This window comes from Crocodylus porosus, unplaced genomic scaffold, assembly GCF_001723895.1.
Source record: "Crocodylus porosus isolate Cpor-Errol unplaced genomic scaffold, CroPor_comp1, whole genome shotgun sequence".
NCBI classification, from domain to species: Eukaryota; Metazoa; Chordata; order Crocodylia; family Crocodylidae; genus Crocodylus; species Crocodylus porosus.
In genome coordinates this window covers 39,846,028-39,871,450 of record NW_017728951.1, presented here as the reverse complement: position 1 = coordinate 39,871,450, position 25,423 = coordinate 39,846,028, and the positions used below count along the sequence as shown (strand labels likewise).

The window sequence follows — 25,423 nt, the reverse complement described above, 5'->3', positions numbered from 1 at the left end:
TTTTTTTTTTTTCCCTAAATCTGCTATTGATAATGCATTTTTAATAATATTTCTAACACCAAGATGAGAAAATGGGTAACTGTGTATGGTGAAACATTTCTGTGTAACTTGGAGTATATTGCCAGGATCAAAACCATGCTGCAGTCAAGAATATGAGAAGGGGAAATTGTAAATCTTAAAATACATTTAAACATGTTTTTCTAAGTTAATAAGGAAATTGCACATACAGTGTGAAAGACTATGACAATATGTATGATGTTATCACTGTATTTTAGTAAAGATTAAAAAGTTTTTAGAAACTAAGACTTACTATTTTGCAGGTAAGGAAGATTGGTGTACTATTATGAAAGAAGTAACTGCAAGGATTTTTTGTAAGGTTTTCATGGTCTCATATACCTGTTTGCTTTGGAATCAGATCACACCAAATGATGCAGATTTAAAGAAACTTGAACAAACAGGTGATTTTTGTGGCATCTTGGGAAAATGCCACATTTCATAGATGGTGAATTGCAGAAACAATGGTGCTTGGAAGCAGATGAACAGGGGAATTCCTACCTGAGAGCTATGAATCCTGGCTCTGCAGTCAGGCAGGTATCAGTGAATTGGGTTTGTGCTTAGTTCACATTTTCAAGGGTATGTTTGCAGCCTAGGTTGTGTCCTGATGTGTGGGAACTTGTGTTTACCCAGGAACAGCTAGCAACGGTGCATATTTGTGCTGCTGCTACTTGTCTCCAGGGAACATCCCTGCATGCCCACTGTGGAGCAAGGAAAAGTTGTGGAGTAGGGGAGGCTAGGTCCTGGAGGCCTCCTGGGGTTGCAGCAGTGGTGATCTGGGCACATGGAAGCCTGGCTGGCAGCTGGAGTGTGGCTCTGGCTGGCCAGGCTCCATTTTTGGGTGGTGCACGCTGCCACCCCATGCACCACTGCCTTTTTATTTGGTGTAGGTTTTTTTGACACCGGGATTTCCCAGTGTCGACTCCCTGCCCCTCCCTCCCCCCCAGTCATGCTGCAAATTAGCAGTGCATGTGCGGCATGTGTGGTTTGCAGTGCTGCAGACTTCATGTGCATGCTTGCCTGGATGCACCCCAAAAGGCTAAAGTGTACTTTTCTTTTAAGGCACATGTATCAAGGTTTTGGGTTTTTTTATATGTGTTATTTGAGTGGCATAATGCTGCACCAATGGTATTCTCCCACTGTAGCACCTCAGTACACTACTGTCTAACATAAACCTGTTTGGTAACCTTTTTACTCTCCATAGCTGAGGGGACAGTGGCTTTATACCATTTTTTCCTAAATCCTACCTATGGAATTCTGTTCAGGACAACAGGATAGCATGCCCTATTGTGTCAATGGATGCAATGGCTGGCTCTCATTTTCAAGATTATTTATGAAATATAAGAACGTAAAACAAACAAACAAACAAACAAAAAAACCCAGCTGAGAGTCTGGACCGTCATTCTGCAGCAAGTGTTGAGTTCTGTAGTAAAGGCCAGAGTTATGGAGAGGCATGGGGAGGGATAACCATGGTTATAGGGAAGGTGGTTGCTTTTGTTTGAATATAAAAAAAAAAAAAAAAAAAGATCCTACCTAAGTTGTAAGGTTTTTGGAGCAGCGAATGACTTTTGTGTGTTTACAGTGCCTTGTCTAGTGGAGTCCTATTACTTAATTGAAGTCCTAAACAATATTGCATTATAAATAAATAACTTGCCTCTCTTATCTGGAAGTGCAGGCATTTTTGAGGAAACAGCATTTATCAAGGGAGGAAAAATGTGTGGGAGCTTTTAGTGGCTCGTTGCTTTTTTGCAGTACTACTATCTTTAATTTTGAATCAATGTACTTCATTTAAAAAAACACCCCAAAACAGTCTTTTTAACATAGAGATTAAAACTTTTGATTTCGTTGATTACTTTTTGACTACAAACATAATTTGTTTGCTTCAAAAATGTTGCATGCACTATTTGTGATTTGTGATACAGCTACTGATTGTTAATAAGTCAGTTCACTTTAATAATAGATTATTATCTTTGTTATTTATACTGCAGAGAGTGCAGTTCATGATGTTAATCTCCAAATGCCTATCTATTGCTTAACTTGGCTGAGGGTAGAAAAAAGTCTTTTAGTGGTCAAAACCAGTATTTTTTTTTTCTTGGGGTTTAATTACTATTCAGTTAATATCCTTAGAGCCCAGGTTCTATACAAAGATTCTGAAACATCCGTTAGACTTCTGAATAGTTTAAGAAAGTATCTTGCTGCAATTCTATTACCGTAGGCTATTACATTCTGTTATTATTTCATTTGTGTTTAGATTGAACCCGTTATTTTGCAGCAACTGCGTACATTCTTAAAAATTATCATTTTTAACCTACTGAGTAACTTTGTTGTGGGTTTTTTGTTTTTTTTTCAATTATATGAATGCAAACCAGACTGAGGCAAAATTGATAGTGTATAGTCACAATACAATGAACCAAGATTCTTTTTTATATTAAGTGGATTTTTTTTAATCTAGTCTTAGTAATACAATTTAGATATAACCATATGTTGTTCTGTATTCTCTAAAGTATGAACTTTTAAAAGCAGAATAATATGTACTCTGAGAAATAGGTAAACACGTACATTTTGTGTAGGGTTAAATTGTTTTTTATCTTTCCAAATGTGTGAAAAGTAATATAATAATTAAGAGCTAGGTTTAATAGTCTTAAATTTGCCTTACACATGCTAATAATAATAACTTCACTAATGTTTAACACCTTTTGCTACAAACTAATAATTTCAGGGTATTAAATGTGCAAGTACCTACTTTTTTCTAATTTTTCTTGTTGGTGTATAATCTCTTCAGAAACTTTGTACAGCAAAAGCTCTGTCATCTGGCACCCATTGGGGGTTGCTGGATAACCAAATATGCCAGTTACCTGAGAGGTGTCTTTGCCTGGTTGGGTAAAGACGCCCCTTCCGCCACGTCCGGTGTGTCCACATCTCAGATTAACCGTGCTGCCCCTCCCCTGGTGTCAGTGTGCCAGGGGAAAGGGGGCGGGGGGCTCCACACAGGCTGCTTTACACAGACTGCTTTCCACCGGGCTGCAGTCCGAAGTGGGATTCAGCAAAACCAAAAGTCCCGCTTCAGTTTTGCTCTTGCTGTGTCGCCCAGCCTCAACCGGCATGCTAGTTAATAGAGCATGCTGGTTAATGAAGTGCTGGATAATACATCTTTTGCTGTATATCAATCCAGAAGCTTTGGTACAGTTTCTCCCTGGCAGCAGATGGAGACATCTGTCTTTATAACGTGACTTAGTCACAGTTTTTAAGTTCACTTGCTATCTAAACTGGAGAAAGCTAATGAGAGAGTCTAGTTGGAAATAGATTTATATGGAAGCAAGACAGCTTAATAAGTAAGGAAGATCCATCATCATCAGCCTGGAACCCACAAACTACTGTTTTTTCTCGCATGTTGCACACCTTGTTTTTGAAAGGCAGAATGTAGGGAAATTTTTTTTTTGTTCCAGATTAATGGCAGACTGTGAGACATTAATATAAATCCTCCTGGGAACATAGTGTCCAGGAAGTATGGCACCAGGAAGTTCCTGGTGTCAGCTGCCTTGCTCATATCATCTCCTGGGATGTCACACTTCCTGGACACACTGTTTTCAAGAGGACTTACTCAGTCGCACGAGATTAAGTGCTGAACCCTTCCTTGCAAGGACAGCACATCTGTTGGTTCTTTTATTATAAGTAGTATTTTATATAAGTTCCTGTAAATAAAATATGTCTATATCACAGACTTTTTCAAGATACTGCCAGCGGCTTATTTGCTGTTTCAGGTACAAGCTGCAGTGCTCAGTCAATAGTTTTGTCTGTGAAAGGGTTAACATAAGACTCTTAGGTCTTGGCAGCTGAATGAGATATACAGGGGTCCAGGCTTGCTTTTTTCCAGTGAAGAAAACAGCTTCCCCAATTTGGGGCAGGAGGCACTGATTTTTTTCAGAGGGAAGGTGCATATTGTAAGTGAGAAAATACAGTAATTCTTGTATGACACAAGTATTTAAAAGCTGCCATTAACACACTTTCCCTAAATACTGTATCACTCAATGATTATGCATTGATTCTGTAGTGATTGGCAAAAGTAAATAATGAACACCACCTGTCACCTTAAAGAAAAGAGAAATCCACAAAATATGGATGTATTCCTCAATTGGATCATTGTTTTGAATACCATAAAACTGAGTTGTACATACTGAGTAGCAGCCACGAATCCTAGTTAACAGTGGCTGTGTGACCAGGATTCACTTAATTTCATCCACTAGTGAGATTACCAGTTTTGTTAGTACCAAATACCAATGAGGAATGCAACATGAAGACTGATCCATTACTCTCCATTGTTGATGTGTACAGCAGTGTCTTTCGAGAACCTTGGAAAAAAACTTGTTTGCGTGTTCATTCTTGGTTAATCCAGTTCTTCCCTTGGGTTGTCAGAGAGGGCAAGCTTTTCAAGTATAATGTCATTTTCCTTCTAAAGCTTGGGAATGGAGCAAACTCCTGGCTAATGTCATCTCTGTCTGCACGTTAGAATATTGGAAGATCTTCAGTGCCCATCACCAGAAATGGAGCTTGTTCTGAAAGCTGAGCAGGCTAGGCTTTGAGTCTAGAATACCTATGAACTAGTTCTGGTACTGACTATTTACATCAAATGCTTTTCAACAGAACTTTAAAACAAGATCCTTATTTCTGGACTAGATGACTGCTTACGACAATGAGCCAACCCTTTTCACAGACGTGCCACAAATTCAGCCCAGTCCCTTTCCCCTGCCTGATCTGCTGCTCTGCTTTCTGCGCTATCTGCTGGTGTTCTGCCTGCCCTCTCCTTGATTTGCCAGGTGTCACACAGGCAGGCAGTGCCACTTGTGGCATATGTTAACCATCTCTGGTTTACAGCATGGTTTGGCACAGTGAGTATTGGATTTAAAAAACAGTCCTGGGTTCTTCCAGGATGAGTGATAAATGTTGCTAAACTTCTTCCTTGTAACAGATGGTTTAGGTTGCGTGGGATGGGATGGGAGTGCATAGAGACAAGTCAGAAACTGTCCGCAGAACCCTTTGGTGTAGCAGTGCACTTTCAGGGGTCATTGTGATGCCTCTTGCTGGCTGTGCAACACCTGTCTGCCTACTCTAGGTCCATAATCTGGCTCCTCTCTCCTGCCTGACTTGCCTTGGTGTTATAGGTAGTATTTTTAGGAGGGAGCCTTGAGGTAGCTGGCATGTAGTTGAGAGTATCTTGCCTAGTCTTCTCTTTCTCCAGCTACTTACTTGCCTGGGTAGTCATTCTCTCCCTTTATCTTTGGGTGGGGCTTCAACCCTGTTGGGTGCCAGCCCACCTGACTCCACTTAGGTCCTGTGGCCCCTCTGGGGCTTCACCTTCACCTGGCGGAGGGAGCTGTCCACCTCCCTATCTGGGGCCACTACAAAATATTAGGAAAGGATTAACACACAAAAGGGGAAAATTTTGTGGGGTACAGAGTGTTCTGCAGCCTCCATACCTTCTCTTAGCCACCCCAGTCCACCAGGCATTTTCAACACCTAAGCAGAGGAAAAGGGGAAGAAAAACCCCAGACCTTGACTGGGTTAACATAAACTGCCCCAGCCCATCCATGGACCCACTTTGCCAGGCTCCTCGTGGGCCCCTCTGAAACATTCCTAGTTCCCTGGATGCACTCAATCCACAAGGCCTCTGGGGTTTAATCAGTCTTCCCTGCTCTGCCTGCCTTTGCTTCCCCTCTCCTAGGATCACTCCTGAGTTCATGTAGCAGAAAAGTTCTCAGTCTTCTGTGCCCCTTGGGCTGTCAGGGTAGGGACAGAAATTACACATAAACCAGTTTAAGTGATCAGAAACTGGTTTAAACCTGTAACAGAACAGAAGCTCAGTGCACGTAAGCCAGTTTCAAAATGGCTGGAACTGATTTAAGATAAACAGGTTGAATGTAGTATAAGACTTAACTGATTTGGGTCAGAGTTTATGAAACTTCTGTCCCTGGTTCAAATTAAATTGCAGTCTCCCAGCATGCTTTCCATCCCTGGGCTGGGCTGTTCTCTCTGAAAGAGAGTAGGACTGGTCCTACCCCTCTGCTCCTTAGCTGGAGCAGTGAGGACTAGCTGATTTGGGGGGCGGGGGTGGAGGCAAGCCTGGCTGGGGTACAGCCTAGTCTGCAGAGGGGGCTTCCCCCTAGGCAAACCCTGGCTGGGGGCTGGGGCCAGGGAGGAGGGTTAAGCACTTCTTCCCCCACTCAAATTTACTGCTGGCTGCAACTGTAGACTACAAATCCCAGATGCACCTGGAAGCAGGAAAAGGAAATTATCAGCAACCCTGCAGAGTCTTGGTGCTTTAGTTCTGGACTACAAATCCCAGAGACAGGGCAGCAGGAAGAGACAGTGAACACAGCCAGGTGCTGCCAATCCTTCACTTTACTGTCCAGCTGTTGTCTTCTGCAGCCAGCTAACAGCAAACTGAATTTTGCAGAACAAAGGTGGTGGGGTTGGGAGGTGTGCTCTGCTCTAAGCCCATCTGGCCTATCTGGTGGGGATTGCCTGCCCTTACCTGCAGTTGGTTTCTGCCCCTATGGCTGGATTGTCAGTGCTCCCTCCTCTGCAGGCCACCAACCCCCTCCCTCCGCTACAAAATTTCTGGCCTGAAAGAGATTCTGCTGCTTTTCCTCACCTGGCTGGCCCTCTCTTCTCCAGAACAGGCTAGGGTTGCCTGTTGCAGGCACATTTGTGGTATTTAGGTGGAACATGAACGATCTCTTGTCTCCTTCCTCATAATAGTTCACTGTCACAGACAGCATCTGCTTTAAACAGCTCAGTCATTCTGGATTAACATTGTAGATGCCCACTGAAATGTTATTGTGGCCAAGATTTTTGAATGCTGCAGTGTCTTCACTGGAGTTCAAAGCAGTGACAAGTAAATTTTATTTGTACAGTGCTTCTGCTGCCCACAAAGTACATGTAAGTAAATGGGATATGCTTGAAACATGAGTCATATCCAGTATACCTCAGTATGACACTGGTTCAAAGTCTGACCTTTTTAACACTCTGAGAAAATAGCTGCCAAAGCTAAAACACCCATCTTCTCAATAAATTAGTTGACTCAACATAGGCCACATGCTCATACACGCCAAATGTTCTCATTCACCATCTGCTACTCAATTGCACGAAGTTGTGCACTGGCCCAGTGTTACTCGTCTCACAATTCTGATACGCAGCTCCAATTCAATCAAACACATCCTGTCAGGAACAGGGCATCCTACTTTCCATCTATGGTTGCTGGCATTGAGCAACGTAGCACCACTCCAGAACCGAAGTGAAGATGAAACTCCAGATTTTGAAGATCTATGACACTCCTGGTTTTTGACTCTGTATGGGTCTCTGTGGTGCTCCTGCTGTTCACTTGCCATGGAAATGGCTTCTGTAGTTCCATCTGCTGTGCATTGTGCCAGGACACCATAGAATCATACTGTTGATCGGGATAATCTTCATATTGATAAAACCATTTCTTATTACCTGTCCTACCAGCTGCTGTTCTGGGCTGCCCAGGGTCAGTATGTAGTCAGTCTTCACAGATGGAGCCAGTGTGACACAATGCATGGGATGGGAGCTGCAAACAAACATGATGATGTAAATTGTTGACAGTTGTTCTCTATCATGACAGTTTCAGAGTTATCACCAGTGAAGCAGCTATCATTTGGAAAGGTATATTTGCATGGTAGTCAACCGTGGTTGAAATATATCAGTGGACAAGGCAGTTTGAGCATGAGTTAACATTCTTGATTGGAGAATACTGATTGGGTTGGGCATAATTTTTTGACTGTTTGAGTGGTAGTAAAATGGGAACACATAGAGCAGGGGTGGGCAAAATTTGGCCCAGGGGCTGGATCCACCAGGTGACTAGATCCAGCCCACGGCACCCTACAAGGGTCCAAGCCCTACACACTTGAGCAGCTCATGCTAGGCTTGTGCCGGAGTGGCCCATGCCAGGCTCCTGCTGGTGCGTATGGCCCAAACCTGGCCAGCATGCACAACTTCCAGGAGGGCTGTTCATGGTGTAGCTGCAGCCAGCTGGGTGTTGCTCTGCTGCCCTCACCTTCAGTAACATCTGTTCCTGATCTTGCCCCTGTTGTGCCACATTGCTCTGGGCAAGTGGGTGGGCAACTTCTTCAGCCAGTTGGATCCCTTCCCAGCACTCAGGGCTCTGGCTTCTGCTCCTGGCTGCCTTGTACTGGCCAGGAGGTGAAGCCAGAGCCCTGCGTGTTGGGGCAGGAGCTGCCTGGCTGAAGCTGTATACCCACTGGGAGTAGTGCAGCAGGAGCCACCACTGGAGGCTGGGGGTGCAGAGTAACACCTGGTTGGCTGCAGTTCAAGGGAACAACCCTGCTGGAAGCTGCTGCTGCACTATGCTGTGCTGCTCTAGGCAGGTGGACAGGCAGCTTCAGCTGAGCAGCTCTTGCCTTAGCACATGGGGCTCCAGCTTCAGTTCCTGGCTACCTTCCGAGGAGCTGGAGCCCCACACACTGGGGCAGGATCCGCCCAGCTGAAGCTGCCCACCTGCTGTGGCACATTGAGGCAGGGGCAAGATCAGGAGCTGTGGTGGGGGGCAGGGGGGGGAACGGGTGGACACTGATAGAGCAGCAGGTGGTTGGCTGCAGTCAAACCAGGAACTGCCCTACTGGAAGCTGCTTGGTGTGGCACGAGCAGGAGTTGCCACTGGAAGTTGGGGAAGCAGAAGAGTGACCGAGCTTCAGGTGCCAGTAGGAGTATGGCAAGGGCTGACCCAGCGTGAGCAGGCAGGGCTTGGCCCCATGTGAAGCGCCACAAGGGCAGTGCAGACTGCACCTTTCGGTCAAGCTCTGCTGCGTGTGTCTACTCCCTTGCTCCCTTTCCTCACCCATGGTAGGCTTCTGGGATCTATCTCCCAGGATCTAGCACTCGGGCAACCCCACCTCCCCATTCCCCAAACACATGAACATGATCCCCCACATCCTTCTCCATGATCCCATGCTCCCTCCCCCAAAGGGCAGGGACATCTAGGGAATGGCTCCAGATCCCTGGCCCCTGGCTAGAGCTGTCACTACCCCACAACCTGGCTATGTGATTCCAGCCTTGCCCTTCCCTCTCTCTCCTGAGTGCTGTTTCCCTGCTCGCCTGCAGCCCCATAAGGAGTTTTGGTGAGTTGTGGGCGGAATGGGACACAGGAGCCTCTTGCAGGTTGGAATGCTGCCAGCCTGCAAGGGGAAACTCATGGTTTCCCACATTTTAAATCCTGGATTTTCTGTGACCTGGTGGTGGCAGGACATAGGGTTGGAGTGGCTTTGCAGCCTGACTTATCTCTTCCATTCCAGGGGCTTGCAGGAGAAGTCTTGGGGTTAGTCACAGGAATGTGGAACTCCTCAGGAACAGTTTCTGGTCTGGGACATAAGTGGGGCTGTTAGATCTGAGAACAGCAAAGTACTAAGTTTCAATTCAAACCTTATAAACTTCAAAAAGAAAGCCTGCGTATTTCACCTTGCTCTCAGTAGCACTCAACTTTTACCACAGTCTCGTCATTGCCAGGAAGAGGCTAAATCAGTGCTGAGACAACCAATAGGGCCAAGACTTCTAAAATTCTGCAGTTCCTGTGGATGGGATGTTCCACCATTATGATCCTCTCTGGGGATCCTTTGTTGAATCTGATTTGTCCAGAGACTGTGGGTTAGGGTCCCTTCCACAAGGCCACAAATCCTCATACTAAGAGGAGAATACAGTAGCAAGTTTGACACCTGTCTTAGAGAGATTTTTCAATAACTTTAACCTGAAGGGACAGTATTTGGTCTTAAGTAATTATCCCTTAAAATCACTGTATTAATTCTCTGCAGCTGTCTTTAAATAACACTTTTTCATGATGCCTAGTCAGTTAAAAAAATTATACTTTTTTTCTCCAGATATTTTGCCTAATAATACTATAATTGAGAGAAAATAGATTTTTTTTGCTTCACTCCCAATTGTTTATTTTGTGCTTTTTAGATGTGCTTTGTAGATGACCAGTTTCACTGTTTTTGGATTAATTTAACTTTCTCTAGTCTTGCATTTAGAGTAGTGGTAATATGTTCTTGCATAATATTATGGAATGCAGGTGCATCCTCTTCTCCAAGTCCCACAAAGTGTCTTCCATTAGAGCAGCAACAGAATTGCTGCAGCGCAAGTGTTTTCTGCTCATATCTGTAGGATGTCTGAGTAGCACAAGAAGCCATGCAGGGAGAGATGGAAAGAATAGTGAAGAGCTGGATTGAAAAAAGAAAAGGAGCAGGAGGCTGGATCAAGAAAGAAAAAGAAGCTGGAAAGCAGTGATAGCTGTTTCCCAGAGGTGTGTGCATAGCAGAGGACTCCAACTGAATCTTCCTTTGCTGAGTACGTTCCTCTGCTATGTATGTCTGCATCTTTCCCAAACAGCAGAGCAGAAACAATCATTGAAAGTAAACAGAGAAACCAGTTTCTAAAGTGGAGAAAAACTGTAAGTGGGCTTGAGGATGTTTGAACATTATTAAATCGTAAGGGATATGTAGTTATCAGCTTTCCTTCTTTTGCTGAAGTAAGGAAGAAGGTTGGGCAGGAGGGCACCTTAGAGACTACCTGGTTCAGAGAAGCATAAACTTTTATAAGCAACATTCTACTTTGTCAGATGTAAGACTTTGAAGAACAGGGATCCAGGTTATTTGTTTCTCCCGGACAAATGTAGATTCCCCACCCCCCCAGGAGAAAAATGCGGATTTTCCCCTTTTGAAGGAGGAAACCGCGGGTTTCTCTTTGCATGCTGGCAGAGTTCCAGCCTGGAACAAGCTGCTTGAGGCTGGAGACGGTGCAGGGAGGGCTATCTGAGGCAGGGGGTGTCATGTGCACATGTGTGTTCACGTGTGTGGCCAGCAATATGGCCAAGGAGGCAGGGGGATTGGAGGGCCAGGTCTTGGTGGGGAGTGGGAGGATGCATGCCCGTTGGTGATGCATGGGGGGGAGGGGGAGCATGTGCCCCCTCCTTCCCCCACCAGATCTTTTCACCTACAGTGGGGCACAGTGCTGCAGCCTAGCTGGACTGACACCAGGCAGGAGCTGCTTCCATGTCACAGCAGGCAAGACCAGGACTGGGAGGGTTGAGTGGGGTGGGGAGACTTGGTGCTGCTGCGACCAGGAACACCATACCAGCTGTGCTGCCATGGCTACCAAAGTGAGGCACCATCCTGCCTGCCTGGCAGCAGCAGGGGTGGCAGCGCTGGCAGTGCCAAGTTGTGTCTCTTCCACTGTGGTGGTGGGCAGGGAGTCCCTCACCTTTGCAGCCATGGCAGCACAGCTGGTGTGGGGCTCCTGGCAGCAGAGGCAGCACCAAGTCTGCCTGCCCTGCCCTGCTCTGCTCTGCCCTCATGCACCCTTTCAGGCCTCTCCCCTTGATGTGTTGCCAGTGGCATTGTCTATGCCCACACACCCCCCTTCCCTGCCCCATATACCTACCCCCCACACCCACCTGGTGTGGGGGGGAGCTGGTGCCAGGTGAGAGTGAGTGGGGAGCAATCAGGGCTGCAGGTCAGGAATGAAGGGCACTGGCAGGGCTTGGGGGGCTGTGGCTTGAGAGTGAGGAACTGTGACATGGGCAGGTGCAGGGCACCAGCATGTCAGGACTGCTTAACACCACAAAGCAGCAGGGGGGACAGCTGCAGAGGGACCTACATCCTAGTGAGCAAAGGGGGCAGGCAGGAGCTCTGATTTTCAGTGATTAAAAAACCCAAAATCAAATGCCAAAGTATATAGCTATTTAAAATGTATTTTATTATAATGATTGAGGCACTGGTAGGCTTCCAAACTGCTTTAAAATTGTAAATATGTCAAGTAAAACATTGTCTTCAACTGCTACTTTATATATAGTGGTGTTTCATTTTCATTGCTGAAAAACTTGGAGGCTGGAACTTTGCCAGCCTGCAAGGGGAAACCCACAGTTTCCTGCTTTAAGGAGGAAAATGTGCATTTTTCTGTAGTAAGCAGAAAACCTGGATCCCTGCTTTATAACTCAGGATTGTCCAATTGGCAGCTTGTGGCCCACATGTGGCCCGCAAGGGTTAAATTATGGTATCTGTGCTCTTGTGTTGCTGTGGCTTCTACCATAACTCTGGCTACAAGAGTAACTGGAGCTTTAGTTCGAGTGCTGCCACCACCATTTTTAAGCACCAGATGCTTTTAGGAGCTGAGCAGTGCAAGGGTTGAAGTGAGCTGCCAGCTGTGGACAGTGGCAGGAGGAAAAGCTCGCTGTTGCCAGGTGGGTAGGAGACATGCAGCTAGTGCGTGGCTCCCAGGGTAAAGGCTGAATGCATCCCTTCAGCAAGTCTGTGGTTTGTTGGTGTTTCAGTCTGGACAGGGTCCATCCTACCTTCCTGTCCATCCCCCATGAATCTTTTGTACGTGTGGTGATAATTGGTACCCTGCTAAAAGCAGGACTCCACTGTTAAGGCTTCTGTGGACTCGTACTGAAATGCTTCGGTTTACACCTCATGCTCAGCTTTTCTTGAGGACTCCTCTGTAGAGACCTTTGTTCTGCAGGGGGTATGGACCAGTAGTTGAGAGAGAGACATTCATTATGCTTTGTGATGGCTTAGAGGCAGTCCTTCAACATGATAACAAATTCGTTTTCTGGGCAGTGCAGCTGTCTGGAATGCTGTACAATAAGGTATATTCTTGGGCATGTGTAGGCTTGTGCAATTTATTGTGCCCTTTTTCACTGATGATAAAATATTTTTAAATGGACACATTCCACTTTGTCACAGTGATAGCATTATGTACGTAGATTTAGAGAACATGTTTGGTGGGTTGTTTGTTTATTTGGGTGGCACTAAATTACTAGTAATTCAATTCTACTCTTTCTAGATTCAGCCATGTTTAAAGTAACAGATCATTACTAACATTAATATTTCTCACTTATTTGAATTTTAGCTGTCCCTTTTCCGCCAACACATCGCTTGACATCTGAGGAGGTGTTTGATACAGATGGAAAACCAAGGGTTGATATTTTGAAAAACCACTTAATAAAAGAAGGTCGGGTAGATGAAGAAATTGCACTTAGAATCATCAATGAAGGTGCTGCAATTCTACGTAGAGAAAAAACCATGATTGAAGTTGAAGCTCCAATTACAGGTGATGCTTCTAATTTATTTTTGTTGCTTAACGTATAAATTGTATGTCACCTTCATCAGTAAAATGTTTAAATGTAAACAAACCTTACGGTAACAATCACATTGAACTTTCAGAGCTGTATTTATTCAACTTTTCACAAGTGCTCAGAATGAAGTGCTTGAAATATAGGAAAAGAAGAAATAAACCTGTTGGGTATGGGAGAGTAGAACTGGTTAAAAAGAAAAAAAAAAAAAAAAAAAGAAGCAAAGTATTATACTGAAGGTAATTTGTTAAATTCTTTCGCTATAATGATGGTAAATGGCACTAAAGGATGTAGCAGTCCAAAAAAGAAAAATGAACTGAGAAGAGCATATTATGTTGTTCTGCAGTCTAAAAATTGTGGAATGAAACTAATGTCTGTTTTTAAAAACAAATATTTAGGGGAAGATGTCTGAGTTAAGAATATTTATTAATTACTCTTCTTCCGTTAGAGACAAATACTTGATGTCTAAAGCAGTGGTTCTCAAGCTTTTTAGACTCAAGGTACTCTTCAGAAAATGCCAACTTACATTTTCACTCTTTTTTGACTGCAGAAAAATAATAGAGCAATTATTTTGTTGCAAAGATCTCAGAGCCCACACCAGGTCAGAGTGTTTTCAGCACTAAAACACAAAAGCTCTGGGTTTATCTTGTGAATCATGTTTGCACACTTAACTGTGCTAATGTTTTGGCTAGGAACAGAAATTACACACAAACCAGTATGAGTCATCGGAAACCAGTTCAATCAAATCTGTAACACAACAGAAGATCAATGCACATAAATCGCTTTCGATATAGCCAAAACCAGTTTAAGTTAAACCTGGATGGATCAGACTTAACTGATTTAGGTTAAATTGGTTTATTGAACTTCTGTCCTAGATCCCCTCCAGATTCAAGTCACCATATTTCATGGTGTGTAAGTTGAGTTTTGAAGCCCAATTTTTAACTCTTAAAATTCAACCTTGTATACACCATATCATCACCATCCCTTGGGAGCAGCACTGGGCTCGGTGCTCAGCTGGCATGGTCCAGGCAGTGCTGCTCGCAGGGGTGGGGACACACCAGCCAAGCACTGAGCCTGGCCCTGTCTGGTGTGGGTGACGCTGTTGAGCATAGAGTCCAGCCCTGTCCCCTGTGAGTGGCATCAGGCTTGGTACTTGGCTGGCACGGCTGGGCTTGGTGCTCAGCAGTGCCGCTTGCAGTGAACGAGGCTGGGCTTGGTGCTCAGCTGGCACAGTCTAGGCAGGACTGCTCTCAGAGGATGGGGCCTTGCCAGCTGAGCGCTGAGCCCAGCGCAGCTTGCAGGAGTTTGGGCTGGGCTCAATGCTCAGGACAGCTGCTTGCAGCAGACAGGGCCAGGCTTGGTGCTCAGCTGGCACGGCCCTATCTCCTGCAAGCAGTGCCGGGTTTGGCATTCAGCTGGTGCAGCCCAGGCAGTGCCACTCTCAGAACAAGGCTGTGCCAGCGGAGCGTTGAGCCCGTCCCTGTCCCCTGCGAGTGGTGTTGTGGCATGTATATACTCCCTGGGTACCCAGCCCACAGTGAGGGCATGCAGGGGCCAGTATAAGTTGACTCCCATTTTTCTGATCCAAAAAGTTAGGTTGACTTATACGCTGGATCTACAAAATTCCTAACTTTTTGAATCAGAAAAATGGGGTTGACTTGCACTGTGTCAACCTATACACCATGAAATACAGTAATTCACAGTCCTTCCCAGCATCCCAAGATGCTTTGCATGTCTCCTGCAACACCTGTCTACCACCCCCCACACACACACCTTTCATGGTGGGCAGGCTAGCCTTGGCCTAAGCTGTCTGCTCCAGTCCAGTGCTCCCAAGCTTCTAGCCTGAGCCACTGCAGGCATGTGGCTGCATTTCTGGAATCATAAAGGAATGATGTCTGTTCATTTGCTTATCTGTTCAATCTGCACAGCTTAGACTAACCTGCAAAGATTGAATCGATTCGGCTTTGGGTTTTGGCTGTCTGTACTTAGCCTGTGTGGCAGCCCATGGCACCCTTGAAAGGATCTGGAAGCCCTCCAGGGTTCCATGGCATCCTTATTAAGAATCACTCATCTATTAAGTGAAGACCTCTTGATGGTTTTAATTGAGGCAGATGACCTACCTAATAAAACTATTTTTAAAAACAGACAGGACTTGATTCAGTTTGAAAGCTGAAACGGCTCCTAGTTTTTGAAAGGAGTGCTTATACATTCTGACTAGCTGGATCTAATTTGCTTGGGATAAAGTTGATGTTTTAGCCTTTATAACGTTAAAGGAATAAGTAATCAGGAATGAAAAAGAAATACAAGAAAACATAATATACTTGTCCTAAAATCTTAAAGGGACATTATAACCAGAAACAGTTTGTTCAGTTTATTAACTACAATCAGTACTTCCTTGTTCAGTAAATCAATTTTAGAGGCCCAACATGTTTTGATAGACTTTTCTTCTTATGAATTCCAGACTTAAAATTGTTTAATTTACCTAAGCAAAACGTTTTTAAATGTTATTTTGGTGCATTTTAATCAATTCCAGCTTTTATACATAGTTTGGCAAATCATGGAGGGAAAAGTTTATAATTTAGTAGGTCAATTTTTGTTTATTGTGTTAGAAAATGGTGAATGATTTATCTGAATAAATGTAAGATCAACTGTGCCCTTGCTTATATAAATGTTTACAGATGTAATAGTTAAAAAATCAGTGTTTCTTAGTAGTTGTCCAGCAATAGGAATTAGAATTTTTTAGGTAAGTAAATTAAAAATATAAATAAAAAATAAGATTGAACTTGGTAATTTAAGTTAGGATTTGCTTGCTGAAATGATTAAAATTCAAAATCTATTATTTAACTTTTTTATTTAAATTGATGTATTCTCTTGCCATTTGAAAATACTTAGTTGGAAAATAACTATATGATTTAGAGGCTACTAGTTGTAGCTTGAAGAATCATATTTCCCTTTTTAGACTGGATCGCAGTTTAGGAAACAGGATTAGAGCACAGAATATATCTTTCTGGTTTTGGGCATCTTTTTGGCTGTGTTAACCATGATTACCCTGAGTCGACTGTATGAAATAGCTAACCGAAGCATTTAATTGTACAAGTATTTAATAAAAATCAGGAGAAAGAAATGGTAGATGAAATGTGAAAGGCACACCTTTTTATCCACCACATTCAAAGATATTTTCTTTTGTTTATGCTCTGTACCTTAGAAGGCAAGAGGTTTGGAAACAGCCTGTCAGGTTGGCTAGGAGCGAGAAAGAAATGAGGCTTTCCTCAGATGCTTGGAGCTAAGTCACTTTCCTGTAGATGGAAAAATTCTTCTTGCTTTGTAACTCCAAAAGTATGAGGAAAACCTAATATTGAAATGGTGGACATGATGGTTTGTAGGAGACAAATAAGCAACTAAGCACATGTTTAGATTAGTGTATGACAGCAAAATGGGTTTATGATGAAATTACGAAATATGACTGACTCAAAAACAGATGTATTGTCAAATGTGAATTGTATCCAGTATGGCATCATTACATTGTTGACTAATATAGCATAATCGTAGTCTTCCAAAGTATACGCAATAGGGAAGATTTTCAGAGATATTGCAAATTTGGGAAACAATGACCCTTATAACCTTGTAGTTGATAGGACTTAATGATAAATCCCTTAGATTATTTTGAAAGTGCCCCCTAATTTGTGCAGTATCAAAGTGAGTACATCTAGAGAAAGAGAGAATAGCTTAGAGGGAAATTCATTATTACCAACAACTTCTGGTGCCCCTTACTTATATCTGCCTGTTCCCTTTTGAAAAGTATTCTGTAGCTGGAATTTTTAAATTTAGCATCCCCCTTCCCTCCCATACGTAAGTGCTTCTAAACAATGCTTTTATTGCAGTGTGTGGTGATATTCATGGCCAGTTCTTCGATCTAATGAAGCTGTTTGAAGTGGGAGGATCACCTGCTAACACAAGATACCTCTTCCTTGGTGACTATGTAGACAGAGGTTATTTTAGTATAGAGGTAACTGTATATATTAATTTGTTCTGTCCTAAAACTTTTGTAAGAAAACATTTATCTTGTAAAATATTGGGTTCCCTCTGACACCTGAATGCGTGTTCTTCCTTGCTATTCCTTATCCCATTCCAAAGACCAGTTGACATGGCAGTATTGACCAGTCTTTTCCTCTGACATTTGAAACTGCCAGTCCTACTAATTCTTCTCACTTTTCTTAGACACCCTTCTAGAGGTTCAGTTGCATTGTGTCTGGGATGTCCATAGTCCATGCTGATCATCATATATAAAAAAAGGCCCTGTACCCTGTCACTTTTGAACCTTTCTCAAGCTTCATTGCCACAGGAGTTTGAAAATGTTGGAGGACTGGTGACCGCTATAAAGTCCTTTCTTAGCCAGTTTGCTTTATGGTGATGCTAGATGACTTTGTATAAATAAAAATAGTTTTACTTAACTGAAGGAATTTTCTCTTTTTTAAATATGACATTTTTGAAAAGCTGTTCTGCGTGGTTTCCTAGCCATTGCTGTTAGCTAACATTGATTTGACGGCTTTTGTATGAGACTGAAATTCATATAGATGAATTTTAATTTTCATCATTTTATAAAGCATTTTCATTTTCAAATATGATTGTGTACTGCTACAATCAATTGGGATTGGTGTTATTATATACAAGTTAGCTGTTGATGCAATCAGCCTGGAAAGCACAGTGTTTGAACTGTAGGGAAGATGTAGATAGTGTTTTTTAATGAAATGAGATGGGTTCTCAGAGCAAGATATTTGGGTGACGATTCCCCTGTCAGATTACAAATTTTAACGTGGAGAAAAATTTAAGTTTATAACTTGGATTTCCCTTTAAATTTTAACATTCATGGTTTAAATAAATTGAAATAATTATTAAAATATGAAGTGTCTTGGTAAATTGTAGATGTATGTTGGCATAGCATTTTGGACATATGCTAGAGCATGATGCATGTCATTTTTTGTGTATTAAAATAGTGATGTTTAATAATGTATACATATATGTACCATTCAGCTATGTGTTTGCACAGTGCTGTTTTTTGGTTGTTATGGATGGCAGTCAAGCAAAAGATACTACAGTGACGAATGCCTTAGTAACCTGCATATAAAGAATAATTAAAATAAAAGATATTCCTCACGCCATTCCTTCAGTTTTGGTGACCTGTTTAATTTTAGAAATGCTTCTGCTTATAACATGAGCTCTGTGTGTGATCAGTGTGCATTCGTGTAGTGCATACAGAAACAACCTGTTTTATTTTTATTTGTTTATTTTTTTTCAACTTGTTGAACCATGAGAAGTTTTGGAGCAGGGACTATTTAATAAAGTCAGACTCGTTTTTCCCCCTGGGCACTTTTCTGGCTTTTCTTCTTAGTCTCTTCTTCAGATGACTACTCAGTAGTTTGTAGAAAGACTTGCCTTTTCCCATAGAGTGATTTACCTGCTCCAGTGCTGCTCAGAGTGGCTACTGATGTCACCAGCACAGTGCATGATGGGGTATCTGGGTGGAGTAGGATTGCTGCAAGTGCATGGACGGCTGTGCTTTGTGGGCCTATTCAAAGGAAAGAAAAGTATATTAAAATCACCATTTTCCACCCCCTGAAATTCCCGCTATAGTCTTTGGTCATCCAACAGCTTTTAAAAGTTTGAGAGACATTTCTCTTGTTTTTGTTTCTCATCACTTTTTAATCTCTTAGTTGATTGTGTCTGTAAATGGTGGTAGATTTAAACAGTCCCCGCTGGAAAAATGTTTGGTCTTTATTTTTATTTTCTGTTAAAAGCCTGTAGATTATTTTTAATCTTTGCTTTCTTTTTTTCTCAGACTTGCTTTTGAATGCAATGTATTCCTTTTGTTGTCTAAATCTATCCCAACCATACAGTTGGTCCAATAAAAGATATCACCCACACAAATCCTTGCCTCTTGCATATTCTTAACCCATTCATTTTGAAGCAAGTTTATTTTAATAACACTTCCTGCTGGTAAAATAAAATTTAGCATTTAACTGGAGCATCCAGAGATTGCCAAGTTGTCTGTTCCATTGATTCAAAAGTCTGAAGGAAAAACCACTTTATAGGGAATGGTCTGATTTTTCTCACATTTAACATGAAGAGATATCCCATTGAGACTAAAAGTCCCCACAGTGAATCTGGACAAGCTGCTTGCGTCCAGATGAAGCTTTTTGTTGTGGGACCTATAAATTCTCTTTAATTCCATATTGAAAGTAATGTGACACAGATAACTTTGTGGATCTGACTTTGGCCATTCCTCCCTCACTGTACAACAGAACTCTGTCAGTACAGAAAAGCTACTGATACAATTTTGTGTTATTAAGATACTGGTTTTATTCTTGCACTGGTTGCATACTGTTATGGGAAATTGGGTGTTAGTCCTAGGTGAAGCACCGTTTTTAAAAAAAAAAAGGAAAAATTCCAAGGCATTGTTTAAACAATTCCTTTGTGTAATATAAATGACTAAGATCCCTGACAGGAGTTAAAACAATGACGAAATTGGGATTGGAAATATTCTATACCCAATCCCAAACTTTGTGCCTCCTGCCATGCCAGACATTAATGGCAGAAGGCACAATGTTTGGGATGGGGCATAAAATTCCTCTGATGCCAGTTGCACCACTGCTGAGTTGCAGCTAATTGAGTCTTAAAATCAGGCGTGGAGCATCTCTGTCCTGGACCCAGGGCTGCCACCATCCCCAGCAGGTGTGAGACCTAGGACTGTTGAGCGGACAATCAGCTTGCTGTCGATCCAACTCCAGGACAACTCAGTTGCATGTGTGGAGTTTAGATGTCCAGGGGCACTGGATCCATGGAGTTGAGGAGCCTCTTCTTTACCCTGCACTCGAGCATCTAAAAACTGTGGGTTCAGCCTAGCTCCCTGCAACCCATTATTTTAAAGTGCCTTACCCTGCAGCTGCTGCAGGAATTTCATGGCAAGGTAGAAAAGTGTACTGGGTTTGGAGGTTGCCAGGTTCATGGCAGTCAGCTCCTTGGCTTCCATTGCTAGAACATCTTGCTGCCTACTATACCCAGGAAGTGATTTTTGGTACTGGGACCAGGGCTGTCAGGGTCCCGATGCTGACCATACCCCCATGCCAATACAGCAGTCAGCTGATTGTCAGCATCAGCATAGGGGTGCTGCATGTTCAATTTATCATGTCAGACAAATGAGCTGCAAAGATGCTTCACATTTTGTGAACCATCTTTGGGGTTTGTACACCACTTATGGTGCCATAAATAGGCTGGGTGTTTAGCATTGTTACTATTCATGGTGTGATTAACATGTTAATCGCACCATAACTGTAATGTGCCAAGGAACTAAAGGATGAGAATGAAGCTACCGTTTTGCCAGTATCTTCTATTACAAACTTGTTTGTGCCTTTGGCTGTTTAGTGTGAACAGTACATATACATTTTCTGTAAAAATGTACTTGGCAAACAGCCTATACTTCTTAAATTTGTAAAAGTCTCCAGCTTCTCTTATGCATTTGGCTCTGGTTATCTATTCCTTTATCTCAGCCTGGAAGCAGACTGGGCTGTCTGCTGTTAAGTAGTTGATAGTAATGTGTTAGGGTTTGAAAAAAATCTCAGAACCAGCCTATTTACAGAAATATTGAGATAGGCAGGTATTCGGAAAAACTGGATAAGGTTCAGTTGGATATGCATATTTTTTGTTTTAATGATAGTTTGTTATTTGAAAGTAGTTAAATTGATTATAGGACTTTTTCTTAAAGTTAATTTTATTGTATTTAATAGTAAATATTCTGTTTCTTTAAAAGAATAAAGTTTTTTCCTGTGTTTGTATAAGTTTGTTCCCCCTAAAAGATTTTCTAAGATCAAGAAAATTGAGTGAATGATTAAATTTAGCTTTTTTGTTCTTAAAAAAAAAAACTTAATAAAAAATAGTCACTGAATCACTTTAGTATAGTAGTGTGAAACTTCTTTTTTTTTTTTTTCTGTACCCAGTCTGAAGTGTGGATTAGAACAAGATTCAAAGTGTAATCATTAGATTTTTTGGCATTAGGTAGTAATGGACCCCAAATTTCTTTCTTGAGGTTGAGGAGAATGTCTAGGGTTAGTTACTGTGATTATAGTGGTAATGAAATGTAGAACATTGCTGTGACTTCTTTATAGGCTTTGTTTGATCTCTAATAACTGTTAACTTTCAAGCTTTGTTGAACAGCTAATGCTTTACAAAACTAAATAATTGCCATGTATTATCTGCATATCTGCTTTAAACATGAGCCATTTTGTATTGCTGCTTCACTTTCTACAGAAGTTTTCCTTTCTCTGCCAAATAATCTTTAGAATCCATACTGTGAAATCTGATTATATGGGTAACAGTTGTCCCTGCAGATAAAGAGACAGCATCTTTTTATTAGAGAACATGGACTGAATTAAATGAAATTATTTTTGTAGCAGTCTTCGATTTGGTTTTAAAGAGAATTAAAAAATTGCTTGCAAAATTCAGATTCAAAATCTGTTGAATTAGGAAAGCAGTGTTATCAAATGACCATTGCTGTCAGTATGTGAAATATTGGGTGTCTTGAGAGGCAGGTAGACTTAACATTTGACACTACAGTTAATGCTGTTCTATATGCACAAGGAGGCACTGTGTTCATTGTTAGTAGCCATTTTATTTCTTAAAAAATGATGTGTACTTCATTGAACAACTTTGGTTTTTCAACAGTGTGTGCTGTACTTATGGGTTCTGAAGATTTTGTACCCAAACACATTATATCTTTTGAGAGGCAATCATGAATGCAGACACCTCACAGAATATTTTACCTTTAAGCAAGAATGTAAGTATTGTTTAGGAATACAGTATTTGTTTTATTGTTGTGCTTTACTGCTTTCCATTGCAGAAATAATTATGTTTAACCGTTCTATTAAGATTCTTCATGCACAGCTGTACTAGATTTGTAGATGTTAGGGTCAGAAGGGACCTCAGTAGATCATTGAGTCCGATCCCCTGCATAGGCAGGAAAGAGTGCTGAGTTCATATGACCCCAGCCAGATGCCTATCTAACCTCCTCTTGAAGACCCCCAGGGTAGGGCAGAGCACCACCTCCCTTGGGAGCCCATTCCAGATTTTGGCCACTCTAACTGTGAAAAAGTTCTTCCTAATATCCAGTCCAAAACTGCTCTCTGCTAGCTTATGGCCATTATGTCTTGCGCTTTGGTGAGTAGAGCCTCACCAATTCCCTTCTGCACCCCCATGATGAATTTATAGGCAGCCACAAGGTCGCCTCTAAAGAACTTGCCCCAGAGACCAGCTTATTTAGGGCACCTGCTTATTATGGTAGGATTTGAACCCATTACACCAAGTCCCTAGACCAGCACTCTCCCTGCAAGGCTCTCCTACTAGTTTAATTAGATATGCATGGAGTTGTAAACATAGTGGAAAGTTAAGTGTATGTAGTCCTGGTCCTTATAAAATACATTTTAGCCTATGTTTATACATTCATGCATCCTCTACAATTGCCTTTGGGTTTTAATTTCAAGTTTAAAACAGTTATCCTTAAAACATTTAAGTCTTGCTAGCATATCTGTGTCTCTTAGGGGTATTAAATGATCATGCCCTAGCAATTACAGGCAAGCTGGCAGAAGCCCTATTTTAGACTGTTTTTGCTCTTGCTACTAGTATAGCTTATACCAGAGATTGGCAACCCATGGCCTACAGGCTGGATCTGCCCACAGAGAGATCTGATCCAGCCCATGGAGATCTGATCCATCACAGGGGATTGGTGGCACACAGCTACACAATACTTTCCATCTCCTCTGCAGCACTTCTGTCTATTGTGTGCTTCCCCTTTTTTCAAAGGGGTTGGGTGGTAGTTGAGGGGTGATAAGGGCTTCCAGCATTTAGCCACAGCTGGTTTGCAAGCTCCAGCTGGTGTCAGCAAAAGGCTGCTGACCTGTGGCTTTTCTCATTTGAGGAACTGGTTTCAGCTATACCAGCAAAAAAAATTCTGTTGCTGGTATAAGCTACTCCTCTGCTAGGTAGAAGGTTGCAGGTGTACCTCTGATGAAGCTGTCATGGCAAACCATATTAAGTGTGGTCAAAACCCTGGGGGAAAATGAATGCACACATCTTTGACCTTATGCTGTCATTAAAAGTTTCTCAGGGTCATCACTAATGCTTAATTAATCTTTATAATCAAGTATATTTCTTGCTTTTAGATTTCACTTATCTGATTTTGTTTAAAACAAAATCGCTATAACCTTTTTCCATACTTGGGGTTGTGAAGGGATTGGAAAATATAGGTGTACATTTTTGTAAAGAAATCTGTTTTGATTTTTAATTTAAGCATAAGAAATTAATGTCTCCTTTTTTTTCTTCTTTTTTTGGTGCTCACCACATGAGAACTTTCTAGGTTTATAAACCAATAGAATAGTGTCTTATGTTGATATAATTGTAATTTTCTGTTGTTTCTTCCCTATAGGTAAAATAAAATATTCAGAAAGAGTCTATGATGCCTGTATGGAAGCTTTTGATTGCCTCCCTCTTGCTGCACTTTTAAATCAACAATTTCTCTGTGTTCATGGTGGACTTTCACCAGAAATAAACACACTAGATGACATTAGAAGAGTGAGTATTTCTGTATAGTTCTAAAAGAGCAGGAGGGAGGGGATTTTTGTGACTGCTTTAAAAATGTCACTTCTGTGAAAGTGTCAGCATATTAGTTTCCAGTCTTAATCATCTCTCTTTAGCATGAAACAGGAATCAGAAACATGGATTTAACTAGAGTGATTTTAATTAACACTAATGCCTGTCTGATGGAATGTTTTTCATTAGTACATCTCAAAGCCCTTTAGAAGGGAGATTGGTATCATTATACCTGTTTTTAACAGATGGGGAAAATAATGCACAAAGAAGGGGAAGTGATTTGCTAATGGTCACTAGCTAGGTCACTGGCAGGAACAGGAATAGAACCAGTGATTCCTAAATCTCAGTCTTCTAATCCCCAATTTGTTTCCAATGTTACTGATTAGCAGGGATCCAGGTTTTCTATTTCCCACAGAAAACCACAGATTTCCCTATTTTATGAGAAGAACAGTGGATTTTACCCTTTAGCAGAGAAATCAACGGATTTCCCAGTTTTGCAAAGAGCTCTGCAGGTGGGCAGAGATCCAGCCTGCAAGAGCTGATTGCAGAAAGGACAGGAAACTCCCAGCCCTGCCTGGGAGGGGAGTGGGGGGTGGGGGAGGGCAGGGAAGAAGGTGGGGAAGGGCAGGCCCTGAGGCTCTCGTTCACCCAAGGCTTGGCTCAGGTTTGCTTTCCTTTCTGGAGCTTGTGAGGTAAGTGGGGCTTGCAAGGGGCTGGAGGGGAAGCTGGCTGGGGGCTGAGGGAGCGGGGAGGTGTTAAGGAAAGACATGGAATTCCTGCTCACCCAGTGGCATGTGGACTGTGAGTGGCACGGTATCAGACAAAGTGGGTTCCACGACTCCATGTGAGGCTTCCTTGAAGGGCCTGTAGTGCACTGCTCTGGCTCAACACAGCACCAACCAGGCAGGCACTCCTGTGGGAAGCTGGCTGAGGACTGAGGGAGCCAGGGAGGCATTGGGAAAGACATGGAGTGCCTGCCCGGCTGGCAGTGCATGGACCTGGAGTGGCGCAGTATCAGCCCTTCAGGGAAGCCACACAGGAAAGCGTGGAAACTGCTCAGGCTGATACTGCGCTACTCTGGGTTCATGTGCCACCAGCCGGGCAGGCACTCCATGTGCAGCTTTTCCCAATGCCTCCCCGCTCCCTCAGCCCCCAGCCAGCTTCCTGCAGAATTGCCTGCCTGCCTGCCTGGCAGTGCATGGACCCAGAGTGGCACGCTATTGGCCCTTCAGGGAAGCTGCACATGGAGATGCGGAGCCCACTCACGACGATACTGCACCACTCGGAGTCCATGTGCTGCTGGTTGGGCGGGGACTGCACGTGCGTCTTTCTCCAACACCTCCCTGCACCCCCAGTCCCCAGCCAGCTTCCCACAGGAGTGCCTGCCTGGCCAACGGTGCGTGGACCCACAGTACATTTCATAGATTTCATAGACGTTAGGGCTGGAAGGGACCTCGGAAGACCATCGAGTCCAGCCCCCGCCCAAAGGACAGGAAGACAGCTGGGGTCATAGGATCCCAGCAAGATAAGCATCCAATTTGCTCTTGAAGGTGTTCAGTGTAGGTGTTTGAACCACCT

General features: G+C 42.8%; 1 protein-coding gene across 6 annotated transcripts in view; it reads left to right on the top strand.

Moving 5' to 3' along the window:
* PPP3CB (protein phosphatase 3 catalytic subunit beta) overlaps positions 1–25,423 on the top strand; it is an 81,608-nt gene that overhangs the window by 12,256 nt on the left and 43,929 nt on the right. For 2 of the 6 annotated variants that reach the window (XM_019555652.1, XM_019555651.1), the window contains exons 1-5: positions 7,715–7,747; positions 12,988–13,188; positions 17,092–17,216; positions 21,926–22,037; positions 23,682–23,827. In XM_019555652.1, the coding sequence (XP_019411197.1) occupies positions 13,161–13,188; positions 17,092–17,216; positions 21,926–22,037; positions 23,682–23,827 (411 nt within the window). In that variant the 5' untranslated portion in view covers positions 7,715–7,747; positions 12,988–13,160. Of the gene's footprint in view, positions 1–7,714; positions 7,748–12,987; positions 13,189–17,091; positions 17,217–21,925; positions 22,038–23,681; positions 23,828–25,423 lie in introns of those variants that run through there. The other 4 variants (XM_019555655.1, XM_019555654.1, XM_019555657.1 and 1 more) reach the window with 2 other exon arrangements.